The sequence below is a fragment of the Nomascus leucogenys genome, chromosome 19, assembly GCF_006542625.1.
Source record: "Nomascus leucogenys isolate Asia chromosome 19, Asia_NLE_v1, whole genome shotgun sequence".
Classification (NCBI taxonomy): domain Eukaryota; kingdom Metazoa; phylum Chordata; class Mammalia; order Primates; family Hylobatidae; genus Nomascus; species Nomascus leucogenys.
In genome coordinates this window covers 59,671,830-59,699,544 of record NC_044399.1, presented here as the reverse complement: position 1 = coordinate 59,699,544, position 27,715 = coordinate 59,671,830, and the positions used below count along the sequence as shown (strand labels likewise).

Genomic DNA, 27,715 nt, shown 5'->3' with positions numbered 1-27,715 from the left:
GGCCTGGGCTTACCGCCGTAATGGACTAAAACTGTTTAAATGGAAACCAAATAACAAATTTAGTATAAAAGTGCTTGATTGAGGTGTATATAGAAGGTGATTTGGATAATACTTAAGTATTTTAATTTTCTAGACTGCAAAAACAGTGGCAGAAGGAAGTGACTCAAGTGGCTACAGCACGGTTATAAATAGGTGGGAATAACCTTTACTGGTGCTTACGAGGAAAGAAAAAGATCAATCTGAGGGGAGGGGCGCGACGCGAAGGTCAAGCTAGTAGAGAACCATCCGAGCCGGCGTCCGCCATGGTGGGCGGGGGACGGCTGCGGCCGGAACGCAGACATGCGCTTCCGGGGTGGGGCATGCCGCCCGCAAGCACGCTCACCTCCGTTGCGCCTGCGCCCTGGCCTTCCCGGATTCTGTTAACGGTAGTGGCGGCTTGTTGGGATCCGCTGAGTGATGGGAGAGTGTGCTCTTTAACTTCGGAGAGAGATGCGCTCTCGTGTAGCCGTCAGGGCCTGCCATAAGGTCTGCAGGTGCCTGTTGTCTGGGTTTGGGGGTCGAGTAGATGCGGGGCAGCCGGAGCTGTTGACGGAAAGGAGTAGCTCCAAAGGAGGGCACGTGAAGTCGCACGCGGAGCTCGAGGGGAACGGCGAGCACCCAGAAGCCCCCGGGTCTGGAGAGGGAAGCGAGGCGCTGTTAGAGATCTGTCAGAGAAGGCATTTCCTAAGTGGAAGCAAGCAGCAGCTTAGCCGGGATTCTCTTCTGAGTGGGTGCCACCCCGGCTTCGGACCCTTGGGCGTAGAGTTGCGGAAGAACCTGGCCGCAGAATGGTGGACCTCGGTGGTGGTGTTCCGGGAGCAGGTATTCCCGGTGGACGCCCTCCACCACGAACCAGGCCCTTTGCTACCAGGGGACAGTGCCTTCAGGTTAGTTTCTGCAGAAACTCTACGCGAAATCTTGCAAGACAAAGAGCTGAGTAAGGAACAGCTAGTAGCATTTCTTGAGAACGTATTAAAAACTTCTGGGAAACTACGGGAGAACCTTCTTCACGGTATGCTTCACGATTTCATGCTTCAAAACAGGTGTCGGGTGGAAAGGCGAGGCAGTCTTGCTTGATCTTGGGGATTGCAACTGACCCTTTATTCCCATGCAAGGAAGTTAGCTAGTCCTCATCTTTTTGAAGTAGTCGAGTATGTTAACAGTGCTCTACCCTGGAGAAAACTGGTCCATGGAATCATTGCTGTTCCTTAAAGAATCTGTCCGAAGGACCTGAGAACGCTCTCAATTTCACGGGGCAACTTTTGAACACGGTGCTGTCATTTAGTGCAATGTAGTCTAAGTGCATAAGGAACTACAAAGACATTTTGAACTTAGATTTATTCTAAGTAGAAATGTTGAAATTATAATTCTGAAACTACTTCATGTATATCATAGGATAAATCAAGGCCGGGCGCAGTGGCTCACGCCTGTAATCCCAGCATTTTGGAAGGCAGAGGCGGGTGGATCACCTGAGGTCAGGAGTTCGAGACCAGCCTGGCCAACATGGTGAAACCCCGTCTCTACTAAAAAGACAAAAATTAGCCGGCCGTGACGGCGAGCGCCTGTAATCCCAGCTGCTTGGGAGGCTGAGGCAGGAGAATCGCTTGAACCCAGGAGGCAGAGGTTGCAGTGAGCCGAGATCACGCCACTGCACTCCAGCTTGGGTGACAAGAGCAAAACTCCGTCTCAAAAAAAAAAAAAAAATTCAAATAGTTGGGTTAGTTGTTATTAGGAACCAAGATTTTCATTGTAAAAGAAGAGATAATATGTAAAAGAAGGTACGTATAAACTAATGTTAAATATGGATTGGTAAATATGAATTGGTAAATTAAAATTGAATATGAGTAAATTAAAATAGAATATGGATCTCACTCTGTCACCCAGACTTGAATGAAGTGGTGTGATCGTGGCTCACTGCAGCCTCGACCTCTGGGGCTCAAGTGAACCTCCCACCTCAAACCTCCCAAGTAGCTGGGACTACAGGCGCATGCCACCACACCCAGCTAATTTTTGTGTTTTTCGTAGAGATGAGGTTTTGCCATGTTGTCCAGGCTGGTCTTGAACTCCTGAGCTTAAGCAATCCGCCTATCTTGGCCCCCCAAAGTGCGGGAATTACAGGTGTGAGCCACAGTGCCCAGCCTCATGATTTTTAAAACTATATTTCCTAACTGTCTTCGTTGAAAGTTCCTAGAAGCAATGACTCTCAGTAGCAATGAGCACACCTAGTGCCCAGATCCTGGTTCCTGTTTTTTTTTTTTTTTTTTTTTTTTTTTTTTTTTTTTTGAGACAGAGTCTCGCTCTGCCGCCCAGGCTGGAGTGCAGTGGCGCAGTCTCGGCTCACTGCAAGCTCCATCTCCCGGGTTCACGCCATTCTCCTGCCTCAGCCTCCCGAATAGCTGGGACTAGACAGACTACAGGTGCCTGCCACCACGCCTGGCTAATTTTTTGTATTTTTAGTAGAGACGAGGTTTCACCTTGTTAGCCAGGATGGTCTCGATCTCCTGACCTTGTGATCCGCCCGCCTCGGCCTCCCAAAGTGCTGGGATTACAGGTGTGAGCCACTGCGCCCAGCCTCCAGATCTTAGTTTCTAAGATGAACCAGTACTGGGAGAAATGGCTGATTCCAGGTCTGGAGTTAGGGAAAGTACAAGGTGAGTTTGAAACACTTTATGGTGCTAAAGAGCAAAGAATTGCTTGAATACTAATGGGTCATATAAAAAGGTCACAGATGCTGGCTTGAGGAGGGTTGTCACTGGCCACATCTAGGACAAATTGAACATTAAGATAAATATTAATGGTAATGGTTCATAACACATTGACTAAAATCTAAGAGTCAATAGTATTAATCAAAAACAAATAATTGAGCCTAGAGGTCGGGGGCGGAGGGAAGAGGTAGAGAAAGCTTATGTTTTTACAGAAGCTATGGAATAAATGTAGAAGGAAAGATACATTAGAAAATTCACCATTTCATGATATTGCAATCCCCGATATCATTGATTCAAGCAACAGTCATCAATGGATTCTAAAATATTGGGTGAAATACTGTTGGGGAGCAGGATATTATTGGGGAGTGGATATTTACTACTTTACCAAGTAATCAAATTTGGTGTCACCAGTAGTGGAATAATTTGATAACATGTTCCTCATGTTATGATGCAATAAGATACACACATCTACTATGTAGTATTTTGCTAAAAATGATTAGCCGAAATTAAATCATAAGGAAACAATTGGACAAATCCCAAATGTGAGACAATCTATGACTAACCTGGACTCACATCAAAAGTCAGTGTCACGCCTTCCTCCCTCCCTCCCTCCCTCCCTCCCTCCTTTCTTTCTTTCCTTTCCTTTCCTTTCCTTTCCTTTCCTTTCCTTTCCTTTCCTTTCCTTTCCTTTCTTTTCTTTCTTTTCTTTCTTTCGTCTTTCCTTTTCCCTCTGTGGCCCAGGCTCACATCTACTCGGCTCGCTGCTGCCCCGCACCGTGGACTGCCTGTGACTGCCGGCACTCGCCGCCTGCTTTTTCTCCTTTCCCTGTAGGCGCGGTTTCACCATCTTGGCCACGCTGCTCTCCAGCTCCTGACCCCGAGTGCTCTGCACGCCTCCCGAGGTGCTGGGACTGCAGGCGGAGTCTCGCTCACCCGGGCTGGAGTGCGGTGGCGTGGTCTTGGCTCGCGGCAGCCTCCGCCTCCCAGCCGCCTGCCTTGGCCTACCAGTGTGCTGGGATTGCAGCCCCTGCCCGGTCGCCGCCCCGTCTGGGAGGTGAGGAGCGCCTCTGCCCGGCCACCCATCGTCTGGGAAGTGAGGAGCACCTCTGCCCGGCCACCCATCGTCTGGGAAGTGAGGAGCGCCTCTGCCTGGCCGCCCCGTCTGGGAAGAAGTGAGGAGCGCCTCTGCCCGGCCGCCCCGTCTGGGAAGTGAGGAGCGCCTCTGCCCAGCCGCCCCGTCCGGGAAGAAGTGAGGAGCGCCTCTGCCGGGCCGCCCCGTCTGGGAAGAAGTTAGGAGCGCCTCTGCCCGGCCGCCCCGTCTGGGAAGAAGTGAGGAGTATCTCTGCCCGGCCGCCCCGTCTGGGAAGAAATGAGCAACGCGTCTACCCAGTCGCCCTGTCTGGGAAGTGAGGAGCGCCTCCGCCCCGAGGAGCGCCTCCGCCGGCCGCCCCGTCTGGGAAGAAATGAGGAGCACCTCTGCCCGGCCGCCCCGTCTGGGAAGAAGTGAGGAGCACCTCTGCCCGGCTGCCCCATCTGGGAAGAAGTGAGGGGCGTCTCTGCCTGGCCGCCCCGTCTGGGAAGTGAGGAGCGCCTCTGCCCGGCCGCCCCGTCTGGGATGTGGGGAGCGCCTCTGCCCGACCACCCCGTCTGGGAGGTCTACCACGGAGGCCAGAAGCAATGTGGGGGCTGGACATGGTGGCTCACGCCTGTGGTCCCGGCACTCTGGGGGGCCGAGGCGGGTTGATCACTTGAGGCTAGGAGTTCGAGACCAGTCTGGCCAACATGGCGAAACATGAAAAATACAACAGACAAACCAACCAACCAACTCAGTGACAACAAAACAGGTCTACCCTGGAGTCATACTCCAATTTTTTCTATTTTCCTCCCTTTCTGATCCTTTATCCCACTTTCTTTTTCTTCCTCTTCCTTCTCCTTCTTCTTTATCAAATAGAGGATTGAGTTATTATCACTGATCCATATAAAGTCCCTCTCTCATTTATTTTAATTCCCACCCCCCATTTCTATTCCCCGACTTCCCATGTGCAACATTCCTAATATGTTTGATACGCATCTTTTTGTTTGTATGTATTTTTAGAAAATGTTTATTGTTTTGTGTGCAAAAAAAAAAATAAAAAAAAAAAAGTCAGTGTCACTAATAGCAAAATTAAGGGGGAAAGGAGGCCGGGGAAATGTTCTAGATTCAAAGAGATGAAAGAAACCTACTCAGAAGGCAGTATATGAGTCTTAACTGGAAAGAAAGAGAACAGTAAAAGATATTTGGGGTGAAAATTGGAACAAATAAAATATCTGCCATATGTTAGATAAAAAAAAAAAAAAAAAAAAAAAAAAAAAAAAAAAAAAAAAAAAAAAAAAAAAAAAATAGATTATATTGTGGTATTATGGTTAACTTTTTATGGTGTTATAATGGTATATAGGAAATATTTTTATTTTTAGAAGATGTATGCTGCAGTATTTGGGAGTGAACAAGAAAAAAATGTGGCAAAATGTTGATAATTGATGAATCTAGGTAAAGGGTATACAAGTGTTCATTGTATATGGATGTTTATTATTTTTTCAACTTTCTTATAGATTTGAAAATCTTCGTTGGGCGCGGTGGCTCACGCCTGTAATCCCAGCACTTTGGGAGGCCGAGGCGGGCAGATCATGAGGTCAGGAGATCGAGACCAACCTGGCTAACCTGGTGAAACCCTGTCTCTACTAAAAATACAAAAAAATTAGCTGGGTGTGGTGGCGGGCGCCTGTAGTCCCACCTACTCGGGAGGCTGAGGCAGGAGAATGGCGTGAACCCGGGAGGTGGAGGTTGCAATGAGCCGAGACCATGCCACTGCACTCCAGCCTGGGCGACAGAGCAAGACTCCATCTCAAAAAAAAAAAAAAAAAAGAAAATCTTCAAACTAAAAAGTCGGGGTGAAACTACCTAGAATTAAGTGGTGATCAATAAGATCTGTCTTTTTTTTTTTTTCTTTAAGACAGGGTCTCACTCTTGCCCAGGCTGGAGCACAGTGGCACCATCCCAGCTTACTGCAACCTCGGCCTCCCAGGCTAAAGTGATCCACCTCCCAGCTTTCCAAGTAGCTAGGACTACAAGGCACACACCACCATGCCTGGCTTATTTTTGTATATTTTTAGAGATGGGGTTTTGCTGTGTTGCCCAGTCTGGTCTCAGAACTCCTGAGCTCAAGCAATCTGCCCACCTCGACCTCCCAAAGTGCTGGGATTATAGGCGTGAGCCACCAAGCTCGGCCAAAATCTGTCTTTATAGCTCCATGATATTTGTATTGCTGTGTTAACATTATTACTACTATTAATGTGTCTATTGACAAAAATGATTTGGGTTTGTGGACTAGATGTATACAATGATTGATTTATCTTTTGACAGGTGCCTTGGAACACTATGTTAATTGCCTGGATCTGGTAAACAAGAGGCTACCTTATGGCCTTGCTCAGATTGGAGTGTGTTTTCATCCTGTTTTTGACACTAAGCAGTTACCAAATGGTGTTAAAAGGTATAAAAAGTGGCAAATAACTTGACCTTGTATTTAAATAGTCAAAAACCAGTCATTTCCACTTGGGATAAATTATATAATTTTCACATAAGCTAACTTCTTGATATGTTTTATATCTAAAGAATTGGTGAGAAGACTGAAGCTTCATTAGTATGGTTTACTCCTGCGAGAACTTCAAACCAGTGGCTTGATTTCTGGTTACGTCATCGACTCCAGTGGTGGAGAAAGGTACTGCAATAATTACCTTTAATTTAATAGTTAATAGATAAATTGTCTTAATGTGTCAGTGGTAATTCTTCTGACATACAGGAAATTTTATTTGATGTATGTAGCTATTAATGTATTATACAAATAAGAAAACTCTTTGTAACGATTTTCATTGTTATAGATTACAAAGTTACTTTGGTAAAAACATTTGTTGGGCTCAGATGTGTTTGTTAATTAGCCTTTCTGTATAAGGTAAAATTCAAAGCCCTCACCTAGCATTCCTGGCTGATGTAGAGTTTGACCCTTGACCATTGTCACAGCTTCAGCCTTTGCTACCTACCTCCATGAACTTTCCATATTAGTCAAAATGGCTCTGTAATTGATGATCAAGTTTTAGTACTCACTGAAAAAAAAAGAGTTGAAGTAAGCATTTTTGTCTTGCCATGTGTTATGTTACCATTTTGCAACTCAAACATCCCCAAATACCCATTTAAACTGTATGAAATAATCACGAGTCATCAAGAACTTCACAGAAGGGTAAGAATGAGGACTATGTGATACTTTCTTCTTTATCCCACTTTAGTCGTGGTTAACTTCCCCTCTTCTTCATTGGCCATAAAAGGCTGGATAACATCAACAGTTTTTTCTCTGTAGTTCTTTCCTACTAAAAAACAATATTTTAAGCAATATACTCAGTATTTTCACTTTTTATTTTATTTTATTTTTGTTGTCTTTTTTTTTTTTCCCACAAGTACCAGTCATCTTTTATTTGGAGGTTAATTCCCATTAGGATATGAAAGGATTCAGCAACAATCGAGATTGTGTTCCTTATGGAGGGGCTCCAGCCAGGAAGGTTGCTGGGGGAATGCAGAGCGTGTCTTCTTCAGTGGTACTTGCGTAGCCGCTCGTGCTTGAGCTCCTTGTAGGAAAGGCAGTAGGTGAAGAGCATGTACCCTGCCAGCACCATGGTAAACCCCGAGATGCTCCCCTTCTTCACATTGATGTACTTGTTGTAGTACCAGTAGTAACCTCTTTGAAACGCTCCATCAAGGCCACTAGGGCTGAAGTCCCACATCAAGATCTGGCTTGGCAGCTCCCCTAGTTTGACCTCCAGAAGTTTCTTGTCCTTCACTGGTACAACTGACTCCATCTCGGTTTTTTTAGAGACATAGTCTCACTCTTTTGCCCGGGCTGGACTGCAGTTGCACAATCACCGCTCACTGCAACTTCTTTTATTATTTGTAGAGATGAAGTCTTGCTCTGTTACCCAGGTTGGTGTCGAAGTCCTAAGCTCAAGCAATCCCCCTGCCTCAGCCTCCCAAAGAGCTGGGATAACAGGCATGAGCCACTGCGCCTGGCCAGTATTTTCACTTTTTAAAAATTAAATTTCAGCAACCTGTGGTCCCAGCTACTCTGAATCCTGAGGCAGGAGGATTGCTTGAGGCCAGCAGTAGGAGGCAGCAGTGAGCTATGATTGTACCTGTGACTAGCCACTGTACTCTAACCTGGGCAACAGAACGAGACACGTCTCAAAAAAAAAAATGTAAATTAGAATAAATTTTAAAATTCGTATTCGGGACTTGACTAGTTTCGCATATTTGCTGAATAAAAAGTATCAGACAATTTAAATTCTTACAGATAATTATGGGAGTTAAATTAGCATTTATTTAAGTATGTTAAGACAAACTTAAATTTTCTTTTCCAGTTTGCCATGAGTCCATCTAACTTCAGCAGCAGTGACTGCCAGGATGAAGAAGGCCGGAAAGGAAACAAACTTTACTACAATTTTCCCTGGGGAAAGGAGCTAATAGAAACCCTGTGGAACCTAGGAGATCATGAACTTTTACACATGTATCCTGGCAATGTGTCTAAATTACATGTATGTTTTACCTGGAGCTCCTATGTATTTTTTACCCAGATTCTCTATAATCATTTCCGAACCATTTGAGAATAAGGTGCAAACATGGTGTCTTAATACTTCATTGTGTATTTTTCAGATGCAGAGGCACTCACCTACATAACTACAATCCAACCATCAAAATCAGGAAATTAACAGTAATCCACTATTGCCACAGAGCCCTACAAATTGAACTGATTATCTCAATAATGGCCTTTATAGGTCCAAGATCTTATCTTTCATCTAGTTGTCATATGCCTTTACACTCCTTCAAATGAACAATTCCTCTTGTCTTGCATGACCTTCACATTTTTGAAGAGTACAGTCTAGTTAATCTATAGAATATGCCCTGCCTGGGATCTGTCTGCTGTTTCCATGTGATTTATGTATTTTTGTCAGGAGTACTACAGAAGTGGTAGTACTGAGAAGCTCTCTTCTCAGTGTGTCATATGAGGAGTGTTACTGGTGATGTTAACTTTTATCATTTAGTTAAGATGGTGTCTACTAGATTTCTCCAGTGTAAAGCTAATAAATAGTTTGTACTTATTAATTAACGGCTAGGCACGGTGGCCCACACCTGTAATCCCAGCACTTTGGGAGGCCGAGGTGGGAGGATCATGAGGTCAAGAGATTGAGACCATCCTGGCCAATGTGGTGAAACCCCATCTCTACTAAAAATACAAAAATTAGCTGGATGTGGTGGCTTGCCCTTATAGTCTCAGCTACTTGGGAGGCTGAGGCAGGAGAATCGCTTGAACCTGCGAGGTGGAGGTTGCAGTGAGCCAAGATCGTGCCACTGCACTCTAGCCTGGCGACAGAACGAGATGCTGTCTCAAAAAAAAAACAAAAACAAAAAAATTAACTAGTAATTAATAAGTGTTGTGGGCAGATACTTTAAGATGATGCAGATAATTTCTTTGTCACCAAATTTTGCCTTACTGGTTGCAGCATCCATTGATGACTCTTGCCCAGATCAGTTATTAATGTGAGGTTTGCCAAATGGTGATTTTTTTTCTTTATTTGAGACAGGATCTCACTCTGTCACTCAGGCTGAAACACAATGGTGTGGTGATAGCTCATTGCAACCTCAAACTCTTGAGCTCAAGCAATCCTGCCTCAGCCTCCCAAGTAGCTAGGACTACAAGCATGTATCACCATGCCCGACTAATGGTTTAATATTTGTAGAGAGGGGGTCTAGCTTTGTTGCCCGGGCTGGTCTCGAACTCCTGGGATGAAGCAATCCTCCTGCCTCAGCCTCCCAAAATGCTTGGATTATAAGAATGAGTCACCATGTTTGGCCATGTCACCAAATTTTGCCTTAATGATTGCAGCATCCCTTGATGATTCTTGCTCAAATCAGTTACTACAATGAGGTTTGCCAATGGTGTTTTTTTCCCCTTCCCTTTTTTTTTTTTAAGAAAAAACAAATTCCATCATTCCTTCTAGATTTACTGGTCAGCAATGTACTGTAGAGCTTTTCCTTCTCCCCTATTTTTTTTTAAATTGGTATTTCACGGATTACTTTCTCAGAGGGTTACAGTGTGTTACTGTCATTATATATTTTGATGGTCAAATTGTCCTAGACTTGGCCAGTGTCCTTTTGACATATTTCCATCATTGTCTTGACAAGCACTTCCTTACCTTTTGTAGCAATATATTGTTCCAGGACCATCAGTGAGCCAAGACTGTGCTACTGCACTCCAGCCTGTGCAACAGGATGAGACCATGTCTCCAAAAAAAAAAGAAAAAATATATAGCAAAAACATAGGAGTTCATATATAATGAGTAGAAAGTAGATTAATTTTTATTTTTTGAGACAGCATCTCACTCTGTCGCCCAGGCTGGAGTGCAGTGTTGCGATTCCCAGGTTCAAGTGGTTCTTCTGCCTCAGCCTCCTGAGTAGCTGGGACTATAGGTGTGCGCCACCATGCCCGGTTAATTTTTGTATTTTTTAGAGACAGGGTTTCACCATATTGACCAGGCTGGAATTTTTAAATATGAATAACTAATGAAAAACTAGGAGGCTTAATTGGTGAATATTTTCCTTTAACTCCACCACCATCGCACTTCATTTTGGGGTATTCAGCTCTCAAATGAAACTTATTGGTTAATTGTCATAGTTAAAGCACAGCTCAACTTTGTGACTAGGGATTTAAAGATGTGGCTATTAGTCTCTTCTTTTGTTCTTTTCTTTCTTTCTTTTGTATGAAGAATGGGGTCTCACTATGTTGCCCAGTCTGGTCTTGAACTCCTGGGCTCAAGCTGTTCTCCTGCTTCTGCCTTTCTAAGTGCTAAGATTACAGGTGTGAGCCACCATGCCCAGATTATTTTGTTCTTTTATTGGTATCGTTTTCACTAATGAAGAGTTTTCCTATTGCAGAAATTTTTCTCTTCCATGACATTGTTCCTTTTCTGTTTCCAGAGTTCACAAAATTATTCATCATTAGTTGAACACGTTATAAAATATTAAGTAGAATTTCTGTCATTTAGTATGCTTTCTTGAAATGTTTCTGAGGCCATTTCTTTCTCTTTTTAAAATTATTTAATAGAGATGGGGTCTCTCTGTGTTGCTCAGGCTGGTCTTGAATTCCTGGGCTCAAGTGATCCTCCTGCCTCAGCCTCCCAAAGTGCTGGGATTATAGGTGTGAACCACTGCACCCAGCCTCTTAGGCCATTTTGTATCTGTTTTTAGTTGATTTTATAGTTAATGTCCAAATATATTTTTTTAGAGAACAGTGAAGCAGACCAATAAAGGCTGAAGAACAGTTAGGATAGAAAAGAATTTATTCTGGATGGTGTGAGAAATCGGATATTGTTGGAAGACTTGCCACCAGATATCCTGACGTTGGATATCCAATTTTCAAAAACTTAGAAAACATTAAACAATCGCCGGGCGCGGTGGCTCAAGCCTGTAATCCCAGCACTTTGGGAGGCCAAGGCGGGCGGATCACGAGGTCAGGAGATCGAGACCATCCTGGCTAACCTGGTGAAACCCCGTCTCTACTAAAAATACAAAAAATTAGCCGGGCGTGTTGGTGGGCGCCTGTAGTCCCAGCTACTTGGGAGGCTGAGGCAGGAGAATGGCGTGAACCCGGGAGGCGGAGCTTGCAGTGAGCCGAGATCGCGCCACTGCACTCCAGCCTGGGCGACAGAGCGAGACTCCGTCTCAAAAAAAAAAAAAAAAATTAAACAATCTTTTTTGTTTGTTTTAAATAGGGATGGGATCTTGCCATGTTGCTCAGGCTAGTCTCAAACTCCTGGGCTCAAGTGATCCTCCTGCCCTGGTCTCCCAAAGTGCTAGGATTACAGGAGTGAGTCACTGTGCCCAGCCTAAAGCATTCTTCATAAAGATTCAGATTTAGATTTTGTTTGATTCACATCGCACCACAGAATCTTTCAATACTTGAGTTTGTCTTTTTTTTTTTTTTTTTTTTGAGATGGTGTCTCACTCTGTCACCCAGGCTGGAGTGTAGTGGCACAATGTCTGCTCACTGCAGCCTCCACCTTCTGGGTTCAAGTGATTCTCATGCCTCAGCCTGCCGAGTAGCTGGGATTACAAGCATGCACCACCACACCCAGCTAATTTTTGTCTTTTTAGTAGAGATGGGGTTTCACCATGTTGGCCAGGCTGGTCTCGAACTCCTGAACTCAAGTGATTCGTCCACCGTGGCCTCCCAATGTGCTGGCATTACAGGCGTGAGCCACTGCTCCCAGCCCAGTTTATCTTATTAACTATCAGTTCTATAACTGTGAAATACAGCTGGTAGAATAGAGTCCCAGGTATCAGAAAGTTTACTGCCTTTGAGGGCAAATTCTTGTGAATCTTTAAAGTATCATATGCAATTCAAATAGGTTTAAAATGTCAGTACATACATGTATCAATGAAGACTGTGGTTGATCATGAATAATTAACAAGCTGAGGATTTAAATTTGTGGGGTTTTCTCTTTTTCTTTTTTTGTTCTGTGACTCTAGCCAAAGGTGGTTATTTAAGTATTTTTAAAAATTACGTGAATATCCAGGTGAACAATGATTTACAAAAAAAGAAAGAAGAAAGTGGAACTGTTTTTATCCAAAACTTAAAAAATTTCTAGGATTGAAATTTTTAAGAAATTTGAAATGATTCCTCTTCAGTTTAGAGGAGAAGTAAGTCTGTTTATCAATACTTAATTCATATCATGTACTATGATGTAGTTTGTTTTCATAATTATGGCTTTAATGCAAAAAGTAAGTTTTTAAAAGATTTTTTTTTATGAAAATAACTTTACATTTCAGAAAATTATACTCCAAACCCCTTTCCCTAAAGCACACCATTTTTTTCCCTAAGGCCTCTTCTGAATAATCAGCAAACAATTTTTATTTAAAAGTGTTACCTTTCTAGGCCAGGCGCAGTGGCTCACGCCTGTAATCCCAGCACTTTGGGAGGCTGAGGTGGGCAGATCACCTGAGGTGAGGAGTTTGAGAACAACCTGGCCAACATGGTGAAACCCCGTTTCTACTAAAAATAGGAAAAAATTAGCCAGATGTGGTGGTGCACGCCTGTAGTCCTAGCTACTCAGGAGACTGAGGCAAGAGAATCACTTGAACCCGGGTGGCAGAGGTTGGCAGTGAGGCGAGATCGCACCATTGCGCTCCAGCCTGGGTGACAGAGCGAGACTCCGTCTCCAAAAAAAAAAAAAAGTGTTACCTTTCTGAGTACTAACTCTCAGCTCGGAAGCATAAAAAAAATAGTCTGTAGGGCTATTGAAAAAATTGATGCCTAGGTCCCACTCCAGTTGAGTTCGTTCAGAATCTCTGTGATAGAGTCCAACCAAGCACCGTAGTTTTAAAATTCACATTTGGGCGTCGCTGATGAAACATTGAGCTCACTGAGAGCAGAGAATGCATCTTTATCGCCTTCATGGGCCCAGTGCCTACCACAGGCCTGGTACAGAGGGGGTGCTTTGTAAAGTAAAACTTTACTTTCATATTCTGATCGTGTAAGTCTAAAATATGTAATCGGGAGGCTGAGGCAGGAGAATCACTTGAACCTGGGAGGCAGAGGTCGCAGTGAGCTGAGATCATGCCACTGCACTCCAGCCTGGCCAGGTGACAGAGTGAGACTCTGTCTCAAAAACAAACGAAAAAAGTTCTGTGAAATGATTATTTTTCTTCTGTTTTTCTGTGAAGGGCCGAGATGGACGAAAAAATGTGGTTCCTTGTGTTCTGTCTGTAAATGGGGACCTAGACCGAGGCATGCTAGCCTACCTCTATGATTCTCTCCAGCTGACGGAGAACTCCTTTACAAGAAAGAAAAATCTTCATAGAAAGGTGCTGTTGATATTTCAGAGATAGACTTGGGAAAGTAAAAATATGGGTTTGTTTTTTTTTTCTTAATGTTAGTGTGCTTGGTTTCTAACATAAACTCTGAATAATAAATTTAGTGCATGTAGTCTAAGTATTTTTCAGTTTTTTTAGAATCTGGCCACAGGAATAAGAATCAGGTTCTCACAGAATACAATAAGGCATACCTAATAAGTAATCCCAAAGGCATTTCTGTTTAATTGTGAACAGACAGCTGTCTCTATGACTCCTAGCCCCTGAACCTTTCCACTGGGGGCTTCCATTTGTATCAGAAGCTGAAGCATTGGTACATAGGAGGAAGAAAGATCTGGATCAGGGAGACCTGTACTATTGACCTCCCTGCCCCAGGTATCTGGCTTCTGGTCGTGTGCCACATGGCTGGTTCCTGGATCAGAGGAGCTAGATGTGGGCCTGGAAAGGCTGATTTTAGTGCATGAACATGCGCTTGGAGCATGTTTATGGGTCAAAGAAAATCGAGAGGAGAAGTTGAAGTTATAGGAGAGAAAAGAAATGATTAATGGGGCAAGATGAAGGAAACAGGAGGGGTCAGGATGGGATCAGGAGCCCAAGTAGAAGAATGTGTCTTGAAAAGGAGATATTTGAAACAGGGAAGAAAAAAAGGATAGTGAGATATAAAGAGGCTACTGGGCTTTTTGGCCTTTGAAGGACATTTTACTGATACCCTCTATTTTCTCAGGGAGTTAGGAGGCACTATTAGTTTAAATGTGGAAGAGTGGGGGTTTAAATGGCACAAGTGGGGAATAGTCATATATCCTTTGAACATAAAAGGAAGCTGCCCCAAATCAAAAGTTTTAACAAGTAATGTTGAGTTGAGTGTTCAGCTGGGATTGGGAACCATGAGTTTGTAGGAAACCACTCTGCTTAGTTAAGTGATTTATTATGCAGTGTTCATTTAACCTGCTATAGCCATAGAGAAGTCTGATCATAGAATTGTTCTGGGGAATGGGGTTTATAAATGGTGTGTAGCTAGCAAAGAAAGGAATCCTTTCTTTTTCTTACACTCCACTTCCAAGCCATCAGCAAATCCTGTTTGACTCTAACTTCAAAACATATCCTGAGTCTGACCACTTCCTAGCCTGTCTACTGCTACCACCCTGCTATAAGCCACCACCACCCCTCCTCCCCCGATAGAGTGGCCCTGTTAAAAGGTGCATGTTATGTTGCTCCTCTGCTCAGAACACTTCAGGAAAGCTTCTCATCTCACTCAGGAAAATCTGAAGCCCTCTTTTTGATCTGCTATTCTCCACCTCACTCAGTCTGCTCCAGCAGCACTGACCTTGCTATTTCTAGAACATGCCGGAGATGCTACCAGCTCAGAGCCCTGTCATTTGTATTCCCCATTGCCTAGAGTGCTCTTTCTCCATCATCCACGTCTTGTCCCCCCACCTCCTTTCGAGTGTTTTCTCAAGTGTCACCATAGGGAGAGGACCTTCTCTGACCACCTTAAAGTTGCTGAAAACCTCCCCCAGCCTGCCCCTTGCCAGCATGTTCCATCTTCTTCCTTTTTTAGCACCTACCACCTTCACATATATTATTTACTTATTTTTATTGTGTCTCTCCCTGCCACGAGAGACAGAGATTTTTGCCCCTAGCACCTGGAACTGTTCCTGGTATCAGAGGTATTAAAATGTTTGTTGGATGGATTAATGAATGAGAAGAGTAGCCTGGGCTGAATGGCTCATGCCTATAATCCCAGCACATTGGGAAGCCAAGTTGGGTGGATCATTCAGGTCAGGAGTTTGAGACCAGTCTGTCTGGGCAACATGGCAAAACTTCGTCTCTACAAAAAAATACTAAAACTAGCTGGGCGTGGTGGCGTGCACCTGTAGTCCCTGCTACTTAGGAGGCTGAAGTGGGAGGATGGCTTGAGCCCAGAGGCGGGGGTTGCAGTGAGGCAGTGAGTGGAGCATTCTAGCCTGGGCAACACAGCCAGACCCTGTCTCCAAAACAAAACAAAACAAAAAAGCAAATTTCATTTAAAAATTTTTTAATTCAAAAAAATATATATAAGGCCGGGCGCAGTGGCTCATGCTTGTAATCCCAGCACTTTGGGAGGTCGAGGCGGGTGGATCACGAGGTCAGGAGATCGAGACCACAGTGAAACCCCGTCTCTACTAAAAATACAAAAAAATTAGCCGGGCGTGGTGGCGGGCGCCTGTAGTCCCAGCTACTCGGAGAGGCTGAGGCAGGAGAATGGCATGAACCCGGGAGGCGGAGCTTGCAGTGAGCCGAGATTGCGCCACTGCACTCCAGCCTGGGCGACAGAGCAAGACTCTGTCTCAAAAAAAAAAAAAAAAAAAAAAGATATATATATAAAGAGCAGTAGGTTTTGACAAGAGAGAGAAAGTTGAAATAGTAAGCAATGTGGTCCAGGCTTGTAGGGTCCAAAATGCTTGGAAGAAGCATTTCAACTGAGGGAGTTGTCAGAAAATGGGAGGGTCTCAAGTTAATTTCTTTGTTTTTTTTTTTTGTTTGTTTTGTTTTGTTTTTGAGACAGGATCTCACTCTGTCGCCCAGACTGGAGTGCAGTGGCACAATCTTGGCTCACTGCAGCCTTGACCTCCCGGGTCAAGCATTCTTCCCACCTCAGCCGCCTGAGTAGCTGGGACTACAGGCATGCGCCACACCCAGCTAATTTTTTTGTAATTTTTTGGTAGAAATTTTCACCGTGTTGCCCAGGCTGGTCTCGAACTCCTGAGCTCAAGGAATCCACCTGCCTCAGCCTCCCAAAGTGCTGGAATTACAGGCATGCACCACCATGCCTGGCCAAATTAATTTCTTTCTGCCAAACATCTAAGCGGAGAAATCTGGGGGGGGGCAGCTGAATATGTTACTACGTGGTTTTTTTGTGACCTCAGCTAACTTCTATTTTCACACAGAAAATTGTAACTGTTAAGAAACTGTTTGTTAATACTTGTGTTATATTTAAACTTGTGTTATATTTAAACAAACTATGCTTTTTCCCCTTTCCTGTCTTCTCCTTCCCCCATTTAATTGCCTTAGGTACTTAAACTTCACCCTTGTTTAGCCCCTATTAAGGTTGCTTTGGATGTAGGAAGAGGCCCCACATTGGAACTAAGACAGGTGAGTTAAATGAGTTTAAATGTCATGATTTTAATTACAGGTTGAGTATTATCCAAAACGCTTTGGACCAGGACCGTTTTGGATCTCGGATTTTTTTGGTATATTTGCATCTCTAATCCAAAAATCCAAAATCTTAAATATTCTAATGAGCATTTCCTTTGAACTCAAGGTTTCAGGTTTTGGAGCATTTTGGATTTTGGATTTTCTGATTAGGGATGCTCAACCTAACCCTTACTCTAAGTAAACTTGATAGCTTGCCATTTAAAGTTTTATTTTGGCCAGGCGCGGTGGCTCATGCTTGTAATCCCAGCACTTTGGGAGGCCGAGGCGAGCAGATCACGAGGTCAGGAGATCGAGACCACGGTGAAACCCCATCTCTACTAAAAATACAAAAAAAAAATTAGCCGGGCGTGGTGGCGGGCGCCTATAGTCCCAGCTACTCAGAGAGGCTGAGGCAAGAGAATGGCGTGAACCTGGGAGGCGGAGCTTGCAGTGAGCCGAGATTGCGCCACTGCACTCCAGCCTGGGCGACAGAGCGAGACTCGGTCTCAAAAAAAAATTTTATTTTGATTCATTTGCTTTTTAAAATGTTTTAGGTCGGGCGCAGTGGCTCACGCCTGTAATCCCAGCAGTTCGGGAGGCCGAAGCAGGTGGATCACGAGGTCAAGAGATCGAGACCATCCTGGCCAATATGGTGAAACCCCATCTACTAAAAATACAAAAATTAGCTGGGCGTGGTGGCACATGCCTCTAGTCCCAGCTACTCAGGAGGCTAAGGCTGGACGATCACTTGAACCTAGGAGGCGGAAGTTGCAGTGAGCTGAGATCGTGCCACTGCACTCCAGCCTGGGCGACAGAGAGGCTCCGTCTCAAAAAAAAAAAAGTTTTAATTTGCCTGGCCAATGTGGCAAAACCTGGTCTCTACTAAAAATACAAAAATTAGCTGGGCATAATGGTGTGTGCCTATAATTCCAGCTATTCAGGAGGCTGAGGCACAAGAATCACTTGAACCCGGGAGGTGGAGGTTGCAGTGAGCCGAGATCGCGCCACTGCACTCCAGCCTGGGTGACAGAGCAAGACCCTGTTTCAGGAAAAAGAAAAAAAAAAGCTTTAATTAAATAATGAACTGTGGGTAAGTACTATGATTATATATAATTTTGAAGTGTGTTAAAGAAGCTGAATACAATTCAGTGGGTTTGCTGTTCATGCCCATTCATAGTTTCATTTTTTTAGTGAGTGAGTAGACATAGTAATTAAAGTATTTGTAACACGTTAGTGAATTATTTCTTTCCTCTTTGAACTTTTTATGTTTTTATTTATTTTCTTTGAGATGGAGTCTTGCTCTATCACCCAGGCTGGAGTGCAGTGGCACAATCTCGGCTCACTGCAACCTCTGCCTCCCAGGTTCAAGCAATTCTGCCTCAGCCTCCCTAGTAGATGGGATTACAGGTACACACCACCACACCTGGCTAATTTTTTAGTATTTTTAGTAGAGACAGGGTTTCACCATGTTGGCCAGGCTGGTCTCGAACTCCTGACCTCAAGTGATCCGCCCACCTCAGCCTCCCAACGTGCTGGGATTACAGGCGTGAGCCACCGTGCCGTAGCCTTTCCCCTTTGAACTTACACTTTTGATAACTGACTATATTCAGATATTCTAGATCTATAATTTTATTTTGTTTTTTCTAATTTGTTCTAATGATTAAATACTCTTAAGAAAGGCCATGGGGGATGGCTTTCATTTCGTTCCAGAGACTCCTTCAGCAGTCGTCATTTCTGTCTGGGTGATTGAGACCCAGCCTAGACCTGAATGCGGAAAGTAAAAAGATTTAAAGACTTTGAGAGTCCCCCAGCTTTCTGACCCTGGCTTCTGTGGAGAGGTCTGGGAAGATGGGAGAGAGTGAACTCAAAGAAGGAGAAGAGAATGGCTTATGTCCCACATTTTCTCCCAGAGTATGGCAGCCTCCCTAATACCCTTATAGCTAGGAAGCTCCTAGGATGCTGTAGCTCAGTCACCATTTAGTAATGTCGGGAGAGATTTTTGGTTGTCATAAGAGTGGGAAGGTGCTGCGGGCCTCTCCTGGAGGCCAGGAATGCTGCTAAACACCCTGGGTCAGCAGTGCCAGGGTGAGGAACCCGGCTCTGCACTGTTGGTGCTAGACTGTTAAGGGGGTTTTAAATTTTGTTTTGTTTTGCTTGCCTATTGCTTGTTAAGAAAACAGTAAAGCTTACTATGTCATTTATTCATCATTACTTCTGTATTTCCAGTCAAGCTTTTGTCTCCAGCATTCCAGTGAAATTGGTCGATCAGTCTCTTCTTGAAAAATTTCCGTGGTTGGCTTCTGGAGTACCACTCTCCTTTTCCTCATCCTTTTTCTTTCCTGGCTCTTCTGCCTGTTCCTGACTTGGTGGTATAACCTAGAGCTCAGGTCTCACCTCTCAGATGAGGGCTCTGAGTTCATACAGCCCTTTGGATCTCCTGGTTTTTTTCTGACAGAATCTGTTTTGATTTTGTTTGTGTTTTGAATGATACTAAGGGTAATAAAAATTCTTATTTGGTATACAAGTTTCTCAGAAGATTGGCATTTAGTACTCAGCTTTTCTATGCTTAATTAGTTCATTTTCAGAAGAAGTATACGATTTATAAAGTATATGATATGGAAGTTATAAACATTAACATCACATAATTAAAGAAACATACCCATTTTAGAGATTGAAGAGGGTGATTTGTGGCTTCACAGAAATAGAATAATCACTCTAGCTACCATTATTTTTTTCATATTTGAAGTTTTTCTATTTCTTTCTAGGTTTGTCAAGGGCTATTTAATGAGTTACTAGAAAATGGGATTTCTGTGTGGCCTGGTTATTTGGAAACTGTGCAGTCCTCATTGGAACAACTTTATTCAAAGTAAGAATTGTATTTTCATTAAAGAGTTATTTATTCAAGAGTTTTTGATTATGTTTATGAATTGCAGAAACAAATCTCTTCTAGATTTATATATAAAATATAATTTTAAATTATTCCTCAGTTTCCCTTTTACAGAACTATGTGTACTTCGTTAATTGCCTCAGCAGGGAACAGTATTCAGCAAGTATGTTTGAGCACATGCTATGTGCAGTTCCAAGACTTAATGTCATGAAGTATGTATACATCAGCTTATCCACTTATGGATGAAAGTATGTATGTAGAGAGCATGTGTTGAATCAAGACTGAAGGAATATGAGTGGAATGCCTTTCTTTGCTGGCATTGTGGTCCATTCTGAGACTGAGTGAAAGGGAATTCAATTCTGGAGGGATAGTCTGTTCTAGTCTTCTAAGGGATTGGCACCTCTGTTCACCCAATTGCTCAAGACAGAGAAACTGGCTATCATCCTTAACTCCTCCCTCTTCCTTATTCTCCACATCCAGTCTATCACCAAATGCTGTCAGCTTGCTTCCTAAATGTATCTCAAATCCATCTCTGTCTTCGCTGCCACTACCCAAGTTAGAGTCACCAATATCTCTTGCCTGGATTATTGAAATCATCTCCTAATTGAGCTCTCTGTGTCTAGTCTCACTCCATGCTGTTTCATTAATTGTTGTTTTTAAATAAAGTAATCCATTCTTGTTATTTTTTTTAAGTTTTTTGTGTTGAATATGTATCTTTTGGGTGAAAAGTTGTGAAGCATTGTGTTTTGATCTTCAGTTCTCTGAAAATTTGTTAAGATACACTTTCCAGGCCAGGCGCAGTGGCTCACACCTGTAATCCCAGCACTTTGGGAGGTCGAGGCGGGCGGATCACCTGAGGTCAGGAGTTCAAGACCAGCCTGGCCAACATAGCGAAACCCCGTCTCTACTAAAAATACAAAAAATTACCTGACCATGGTGGCTTGTGCCTGTAGTCCTAGCTACTTGGGAGGCTGAGGCAGGAGAATCGCTTGAACCCAGGAGGCAGAGGTTGCAGTGAGCTGAGATCAAGCCACTGCACTCCAGCCTGGGCGACAGAGCAAGACTCCTTCTCAAAAAAAAAAAAAAAAAAACACCTTTCAGATGATGTCCAGAGAAAAGTAGTTTTCTATAATTAGAACATCTAATGGTTTTATTATGTGTAAAATGAAGGGGCAGCACTTGAACTTTCTTGTCCTCTCAGGTTCTAAAATCTTATCCTTTGAGCCATGTGGCAGTTGTTCTTTATGTGGTAAAGGTTTTATTGTCCCAGGATATTTTTATGAAAATATTATTAAACACGTACTGTGTTTTATGCACTTTGATATAGTGGGGAACAAGATAGAAAAATGTACTATTCTTTTTTTTTTATTTTAAGACAGAATCTCACACTGTTGCCTGGGCTGGTGCAATGGTGTGATCTCAGCTCACTGCAACCTCTGCCTCCCGGGTTCAAGTGATTCTCCTGCCTCAGCCTCCTGAGTAGCTGGGATTAGAGGCACCTGCCACCACACCCAGCTAATTTTTTGTAGTTTTGGTAGAGATGGGGTTTCACTATGTTGGCCAGGCTGGTCTCAAACTCCTGACCTCGTGATCCGCCCGCCTCAGCCTCCCAAAGTGCTGGGATTACAGGCATGAGCCACCGTGCCCAGCCATACTATTCTTGTTAAGCTTATATTCTAGTAGGACAAAATAGACAATAAATAAACAGAGAAATAAAAAGTTTCTGAGGGAGTCCTACAAAGGAAATAAACAGTAATGAGATAGTGTGACTTGACAAGCATACAGAAGGTCAGCCGTGAGTCTGTCTGTTTGGTTATTGCTGAACTAGAAGCTATAAGCTAGCATACTCAGTAATAAATGAAACATGATTTTGGTATAATTTGTTATACCAAATTGCATCTTTATTATAATATTGTTTATTGTAAGAGACTTCAGTTAAAATAATTGTTCTTGGATTGCATCCAAGAACCAAAAGGCTGAGGTTATTATGAGATTCATCTGTGATATCACCCCAAATGATGTGTTGAGGTACCAGTGTTTATTCTCAGATTTTATTTTCTTTTATGACTTTTCAGCTCTAGCAATAAGTTAGAAACTGTCTGAAAATTTTACTTTAAATACGATTCAGAAACTTTAAAAATGTTGGGTTTTTTTGGTCCACCCTCAAGCCCTGAGTTTGTGACTCTTGAGAGTGCATGGACACTGAATTACAGCTGGCAATGTGGAGGAATTTATCATTTACATTTGTGCTCATGTGTCTGTTTAACTACTTTTTTCTTAGGTATGATGAAATGAGTATCCTCTTCACAGTTTTGATTACTGAAACTACTTTGGAGAATGGATTAATACATCTGAGAAGCAGAGACACCACAATGAAGGAAATGATGCATATATCCAAATTAAAAGACTTTTTGATTAAGTATATATCATCAGCTAAGAATGTATAGATTTTTATATTTGTATAATGAATCTTCTCTCCTAATTTGGTTGTCTTATGTTCACTTAGATTTATTTGTAGCCCCTTTGCACTTATAAAGTGGACATTTGTGGTGCTTGCTTTCATTCAGTGTTTATATTTTTGATGTCTTTCATTGTATCAGGAATATGTTCAGCTACAAGAAACAAAAATCTACTATACTGGATTAAGCAAATTGGGGTTTGTTTTTCTCGCATACAAGAACTCTAGCGGGTAGACTGTCCAAAGCTAGTATTACTGTTTCTATAGTTAGGGACCCAGGCACTTCCCTTCTGTTCTGCCATGTTTAGTATGCTGGTGTTTATAATTGTTGCTTCAGGATCATAGGTGGCTGCTGTATTTCCAGCCTAATTATCATTTTAGTTAGGAGAAAAAGAGACAAGAGCTAGTCAGCCAACACTCTTCCCTTTTAAATTAGGAAAGTAAAAACTTTTCCCGACATCCCAGTCAGAAGATGTTTTTACATCTCTTTGGTCAGAACTAAATCACATGATAATTTCTAGACAAGTCACTATCCAAGAGAATGAAAATGATCTGATTTAGATTAAACGCAATTTATCCCTTGAGGCTGCAATAGTATCTTACTCTCTTAGAAATGGGCTTTGTTACCAGGAAGGAAAAGGTCTTTATGGAATCTGCCACATCTATACTGTCAGATATCAAAAATTAACCTAAAACTAAACTTTTAAAACTTAGAGTATTTATGGATTTTTGAAAAGCAACTAAAATATATGTTAGATGTCATCTGTTGCAGTTTGTTTCCTGTCTAATATCTATGTTTATAAGAAATCTTTTAACTTTTAATGTTGATATGATTGTGTAAAATATCCCATTGTTACCAACTTGACAAAAATTCCAACTGATAGTGCCTGTAAAATATTTCAAAATTTGGCTAACTTAATTGATTTTACTTCGTAGGTTTTTCTCTTTTTTTTTTTTTAAATTTTAATTTTAATTTTTTTTGTAGAGACAGGGTCTCACTATGTTGGCTAAGCTGGTCTTTCACTCCGAGCCTCAAGTAGTCCTCCTGCTTTGACCTCCTAAAGTGGCGGGATAACCATTTTGAGCCACTGCACCTAGGCTTGTTTTGGTTATTTTACGCTTTTTTTTTTATTATGGAGAATTTTAAAAGTAGACATATAATTGTACTAATCCTATGTACTGATCATCTAGCACCACCAACAATCAACCTCTGGCCAGTCCCACCTCATCCGCTAATACCACCCTTCCATTTATTTAAATTTGTTTATTAAGAGACAGGGTCTTACTGTGTGGCCCAGGCTGGTCTCAAACTCCTAGGCTCAAGTGATCCTCCTGTCTCAGCCTCCCAAAACATGGGGATTACAGGCATGAACCACCTCGCCTGGCCTCCTTGAATATTATTTCTTTTTTTTTTTTTTTTTTTTTTTTTTTTTGGAGATGGAGTCTCGCTCTGTCACCCAGGCTGGAGTGCAGTGGCGCGATCTCGGCTCACTGCAGGCTCCGCCTCCCGGGTTCACGCCATTCTCCTGCCTCAGCCTCTCCGAGTAGCTGGGACTACAGGCGCCCGCCACCACGCCCGGCTAATTTTTTGTATTTTTAGTAGAGACGGGGTTTCACCGTGGTCTCGATCTCCTGACCTCGCGATCCGCCCGCCTCGGCCTCCCAAAGTGCTGGGATTACAAGCGTGAGCCACTGCGCCTGGCCTGAATATTATTTCAAGGCAGATAGCAGATACCATTTAATCTGGAAATATTTTATTTAAGGATCTTTTGTTAATAACCACACTATTATCATATTAAAAAAATAATGCTACATGATATCAAGGAATTATTTACAGTTTTCTTGGGTGTGATAATGGTAGTATGTTTATATTTTTCTTTTTAAAAAAATCCTTGTCTGACAGATACATACGTTTGTGGTATCTGAGACTTGCTTTATAATTCTCCTGTTTAAAAAAAACTTTTTTAAGTGGTGGGAGATGAAATAAGAATAGCACTGAGTTGGCCAGTGGCTGACGCTTGTAATCCCAACCTTTTGGGAGGCCGAGGCAGGTGGATTACCTGAGGTCAGGAGTTCGAGACCAGCCTGGCCAACACAGTGAAACTACTAAAAATACAAAAAATTAGCTGGGCGTGGTGGCGGGCACCTGTAATCCCAGCTACTTGGGAGGCTGAGGCAGGAGAATCGCTTGAACACAGGAGGCAGAGGTTGCAGTGAGCTGAGATCGCGCCATTGTACTCCAGCCTGGGTGACACAGTGAGACGCCATCTCAAAAAAAAAAAAAAAAAAAAAAGGAAGTGGTAGTAGTGTCTGGTTGTTTCTTTTTTGGGGTTGCCAGCAACCATTGATTAATACCTCAAGTGGTGAGTTCATTAAAGCTTGCAAAATGGTGATATTCTATCTTCCTTCTTTGTTTGCTAGAGTACTTTTTTTTTTTGAGATGGAGTTTTGCCCTTGTTGCCCAGGCTGGAGTACAATGGCACAATCTCAGCTCACTGCAACCTCCGCCTCCCAGGTTCAAGTGATTCTCCTGCCTCAGCCTTTCTGAGTAGCTGGGATTACAGGCATGCGCCACCATGCCCTGCTAATTTTGTATTTTTAGTAGAGATGGGGTTTTTCCATGTTGGTCAGTCTGGTCTTGAACTCCCGACCTCAGGTGATCCGCCTGCCTTGGCCTCCCAAAGTGCTGGGATTACAGGCATGAGCCACCGCACCCAGCCGTTTGCTAGAGTACTTCTATGAAGAAAAGCTTCTCACCGAATATTTGCTTAGCTAGAGGTATGGGAATGGTAGGATAAATGCTAGATTATTTAAAGTTGTTATTCCTTTTGATGCTCAAATTGTCCCATCTTTGGCCAATGGGAACCTCTTCAAGTTGGCCTCAAGTCTTTTTTTTTTTTTTTGTCTTGAGACAGTCTTGCTCTGTTACATGGTATGGAGTGCAGTGGTGCAATCTTGGCCTACTGCAACCTCTGCCTCCCGGGTTTAAGCCTCTCTGCCTCAGCCTCCTGAGTAGCTGGGATTACAGGCACCTGCTACCACACCTGGTTAATTTTTTGTATTTTTAGTAAAGTTTCACCATATTGGCCAGGCTGGTCTCGAACTCCTGACCTCAGGTGATCTGCCCGCCTCAGCCTCCCAAAATGTTGGAATTACAAGTGTGAGCCACTGTGCCTGGCCAGCCTCAAGTCTTTTTGACACGCCTTACTAGTCTTTGATAATTTCCTTGCTATCTAATAACTACTGTAGAGATTGTATATTTCCATGTTATTCCAAGGAGCTCTGGGGCTTTTTTAATTGGAAAAAAGTGGACACCATACTTTGGATACTAGGAATGCTCATTGATAGAAGGCAGTCTTTGTTTCTAGGCCTTTCCAGTATTAAGAGCTAGCAAATATAGGAGAGTGTGTATTTCCTCCCTGAAAAAAAAAATTGGCCAGATGTGGTGGCTCACACCTGTAATCCCAATACTTTGGGAGGCTGAGGCAGGAGGATCACTTGAGCCCTGGAGTTCGAGACTGGCCTAGGCAACATAGACCACATCTCTAAAAAAAAAAGCTTTGAAAATTAGCCAGGCATAGTGGCTCAGGCCTATAGTCCCAGCTACTTGGGGAGCTGATGGGGGTGGACGGCTTGAGCCCAGGGGGTTGAAGCTGCAGGAAGCCTGGATCATACCACTGTACTCCTGCCTGGGCAACAGAGCAAGACCCTGTCTCAAAAAAAATTAAAAATAAGGCCGGGCACAGTGGCTCACGCCTGTAATCCCAGCATTTTGGGAGACTGAGGCGGGTGGATCATTTGAGGTGAAGAGTTCGAGATCAGCCTGGCCAACACGCTGAAACCCCATTTCTTCTACAAATAAAAAAATTAGCTGGGCATGGTAGCAGGTGCCTGTAATCCCAGCTACTTGGGAGGTTGAAGCAGGAGAATTGCTTGGACCTGGGAGGCAGAGGTTGCAGTGAGCCAAGGTCGCGCCACTGCACTCCAGCCTGGGCAACAGGATGCGATTCCATCTCCAAAATAATAATAATAAATAAAAAATAAATTATGAGTTCACACCAATATTTTCCATTCAAATTCAGGACTGCAGAGCATCTGGGGTTTGTATGTCTGTTTTAATCAGTTTTATTAAGATACAATTTACATACAATAAATTTACCTCTTTTAAATATACAAATTGATGAGTATTGACAAATGTATAACCATCTCCACAAAGGCAATGTAGAAAATTTTCATCACCCCTTAAAGCCCTCTTATGCTTTTTTTTGAGACTACCTCAGTAGTAACCACTGCTAAATTTATCAGAGAACTGCACACCTGGATTGTATTTTGACAGAACTTCCTTCCAACCCAATTGCTTTTAATAATTTTTTATGATAAATTTTTACCCAAAATTTTATAGAATTTATTTACAAAGAAATTTCGTAAGCTGTATTTCTCCTACTGGTGTGGTATTATGCTAAGGAAACAGGTCTGGAGTCATGAAATCCTTAGGTGTCTAATTTTTCTAACCTGTAAGTTTCTGTGCTACTGCAGATCTCAGTTACTGTCTCTGGTGGTGGGTGTGTGCTGCGGAAGAGTCAGAGGTAAGGCACTAGTCCATTTCCTTCCAGGACAGTTAAGGAGAAAGAAGGAAATGAGCTCCAGGCATCACAAATCCACTGTTGATCATTCCTCTGGCCAGGTCTCCCCTTTAAATCCTTAGGGAGAAGCAACACAGAAAAGACAACTTCTTTAGGTCGTAATCCCCCATCCCTGAGAGTAGAAGAGGCAGAAGGCCAAAAAGTCGACCACACATGTTTGCAACTCCTCATCCCAGCAAGATTTCTGTGCTGCCCTGGTGTTACCCTGCAGATGCCACCTTTTCCCAGTTTTCTACTGGATTATTGGTCTTTCTCTTAATGATTTGTAAAAGCTCATAATATTATGAAACTCCATACAGTATCTGAGACCTGGGCTCAAAATACAGTCATGCATCGCTTAACAGTGGAGGTTACTGTTTGAACAGCATAGAGTGTACTCACACAAACCTAGATGGCATAGCTTGCTACACGCCTAGGGGGGTGTGTGGGATAGTCTATTCTTCCTAGGGATAAACCTGTACAGCATGCTACTGAACACTAGGCAACTGTAGCACAATGGTAAGTATTTGTGTATCTAAATGTGTCTAAACATAGAAAAGGTACAGTAAAAACATGGTATTATAGTTTTATGGGACCCCTGTTTTATATCTGGTCCATGAATGACTGAAATGTTATTATGCAACACATCATGGTGTTTTCTCCCTATTCTTTTTTTTTTTTTTTTTTTTTTTTGAGATGGAGTCTTGCTCTGTCGCCCAGGCTGGAATGCAGTGGCGCGATCTTGGCTCACTGCAACCTCCGCCTCCCAAGTTCAAGCAATTCTCATGCCTCAGCCTCCCCAGTAGCAGGGACTACAGGTATGTGCCACCGCACCAGCTAATTTTTGTATTTTTAGTAGAGACGGGGTTTCACCGTGTTGGCCAG

The 27,715-nt window shown here is 43.0% G+C and overlaps 3 protein-coding genes across 5 annotated transcripts in view; 1 reads left to right on the top strand and 2 right to left on the bottom strand.

Annotated features, from left to right (window-relative positions):
- Positions 1 to 355: 355 nt before the first annotated feature.
- On the top strand, positions 356 to 22,232 carry POLG2 (DNA polymerase gamma 2, accessory subunit). Of its 2 annotated transcripts, none has more exons than XM_030800397.1 (8): positions 356 to 1,051; positions 6,145 to 6,271; positions 6,394 to 6,499; positions 8,184 to 8,357; positions 13,543 to 13,683; positions 16,741 to 16,821; positions 19,629 to 19,729; positions 22,032 to 22,232. In XM_030800397.1, exons 1-8 carry the CDS (start codon positions 490 to 492, stop codon positions 22,195 to 22,197), a joined length of 1,458 nt encoding a protein of 485 aa, XP_030656257.1. In that variant the 5' UTR covers positions 356 to 489; the 3' UTR covers positions 22,198 to 22,232. The 2 variants fall into 2 exon arrangements, with proteins under 2 accessions (XP_030656257.1, XP_030656258.1); XM_030800398.1 differs by lacking the exon at positions 22,032 to 22,232 and adding an exon at positions 19,851 to 20,564.
- LOC100604641 (ATP synthase subunit f, mitochondrial-like) lies at positions 7,362 to 7,628 on the bottom strand. 2 transcript variants are annotated; one of them, XM_012501377.1, is made up of 2 exons: positions 7,508 to 7,628; positions 7,362 to 7,390 (listed from the first exon to the last, which is right to left on the bottom strand). In XM_012501377.1, exons 1-2 carry the CDS (start codon positions 7,626 to 7,628, stop codon positions 7,362 to 7,364), a joined length of 150 nt encoding a protein of 49 aa, XP_012356831.1. The 2 variants fall into 2 exon arrangements, with proteins under 2 accessions (XP_012356831.1, XP_012356830.1); XM_012501376.2 differs by having other exon boundaries at positions 7,362 to 7,628.
- A 4,072-nt stretch (positions 22,233 to 26,304) lies between the features above and the next one.
- MILR1 (mast cell immunoglobulin like receptor 1) overlaps positions 26,305 to 27,715 on the bottom strand; it is a 32,304-nt gene continuing 30,893 nt past the window's right edge. The window contains exon 10 of the mRNA XM_030800395.1: positions 26,305 to 26,908. The gene's annotated coding sequence lies outside the window, so the exon portion shown is untranslated. The remainder of the gene's footprint in view (positions 26,909 to 27,715) is intronic.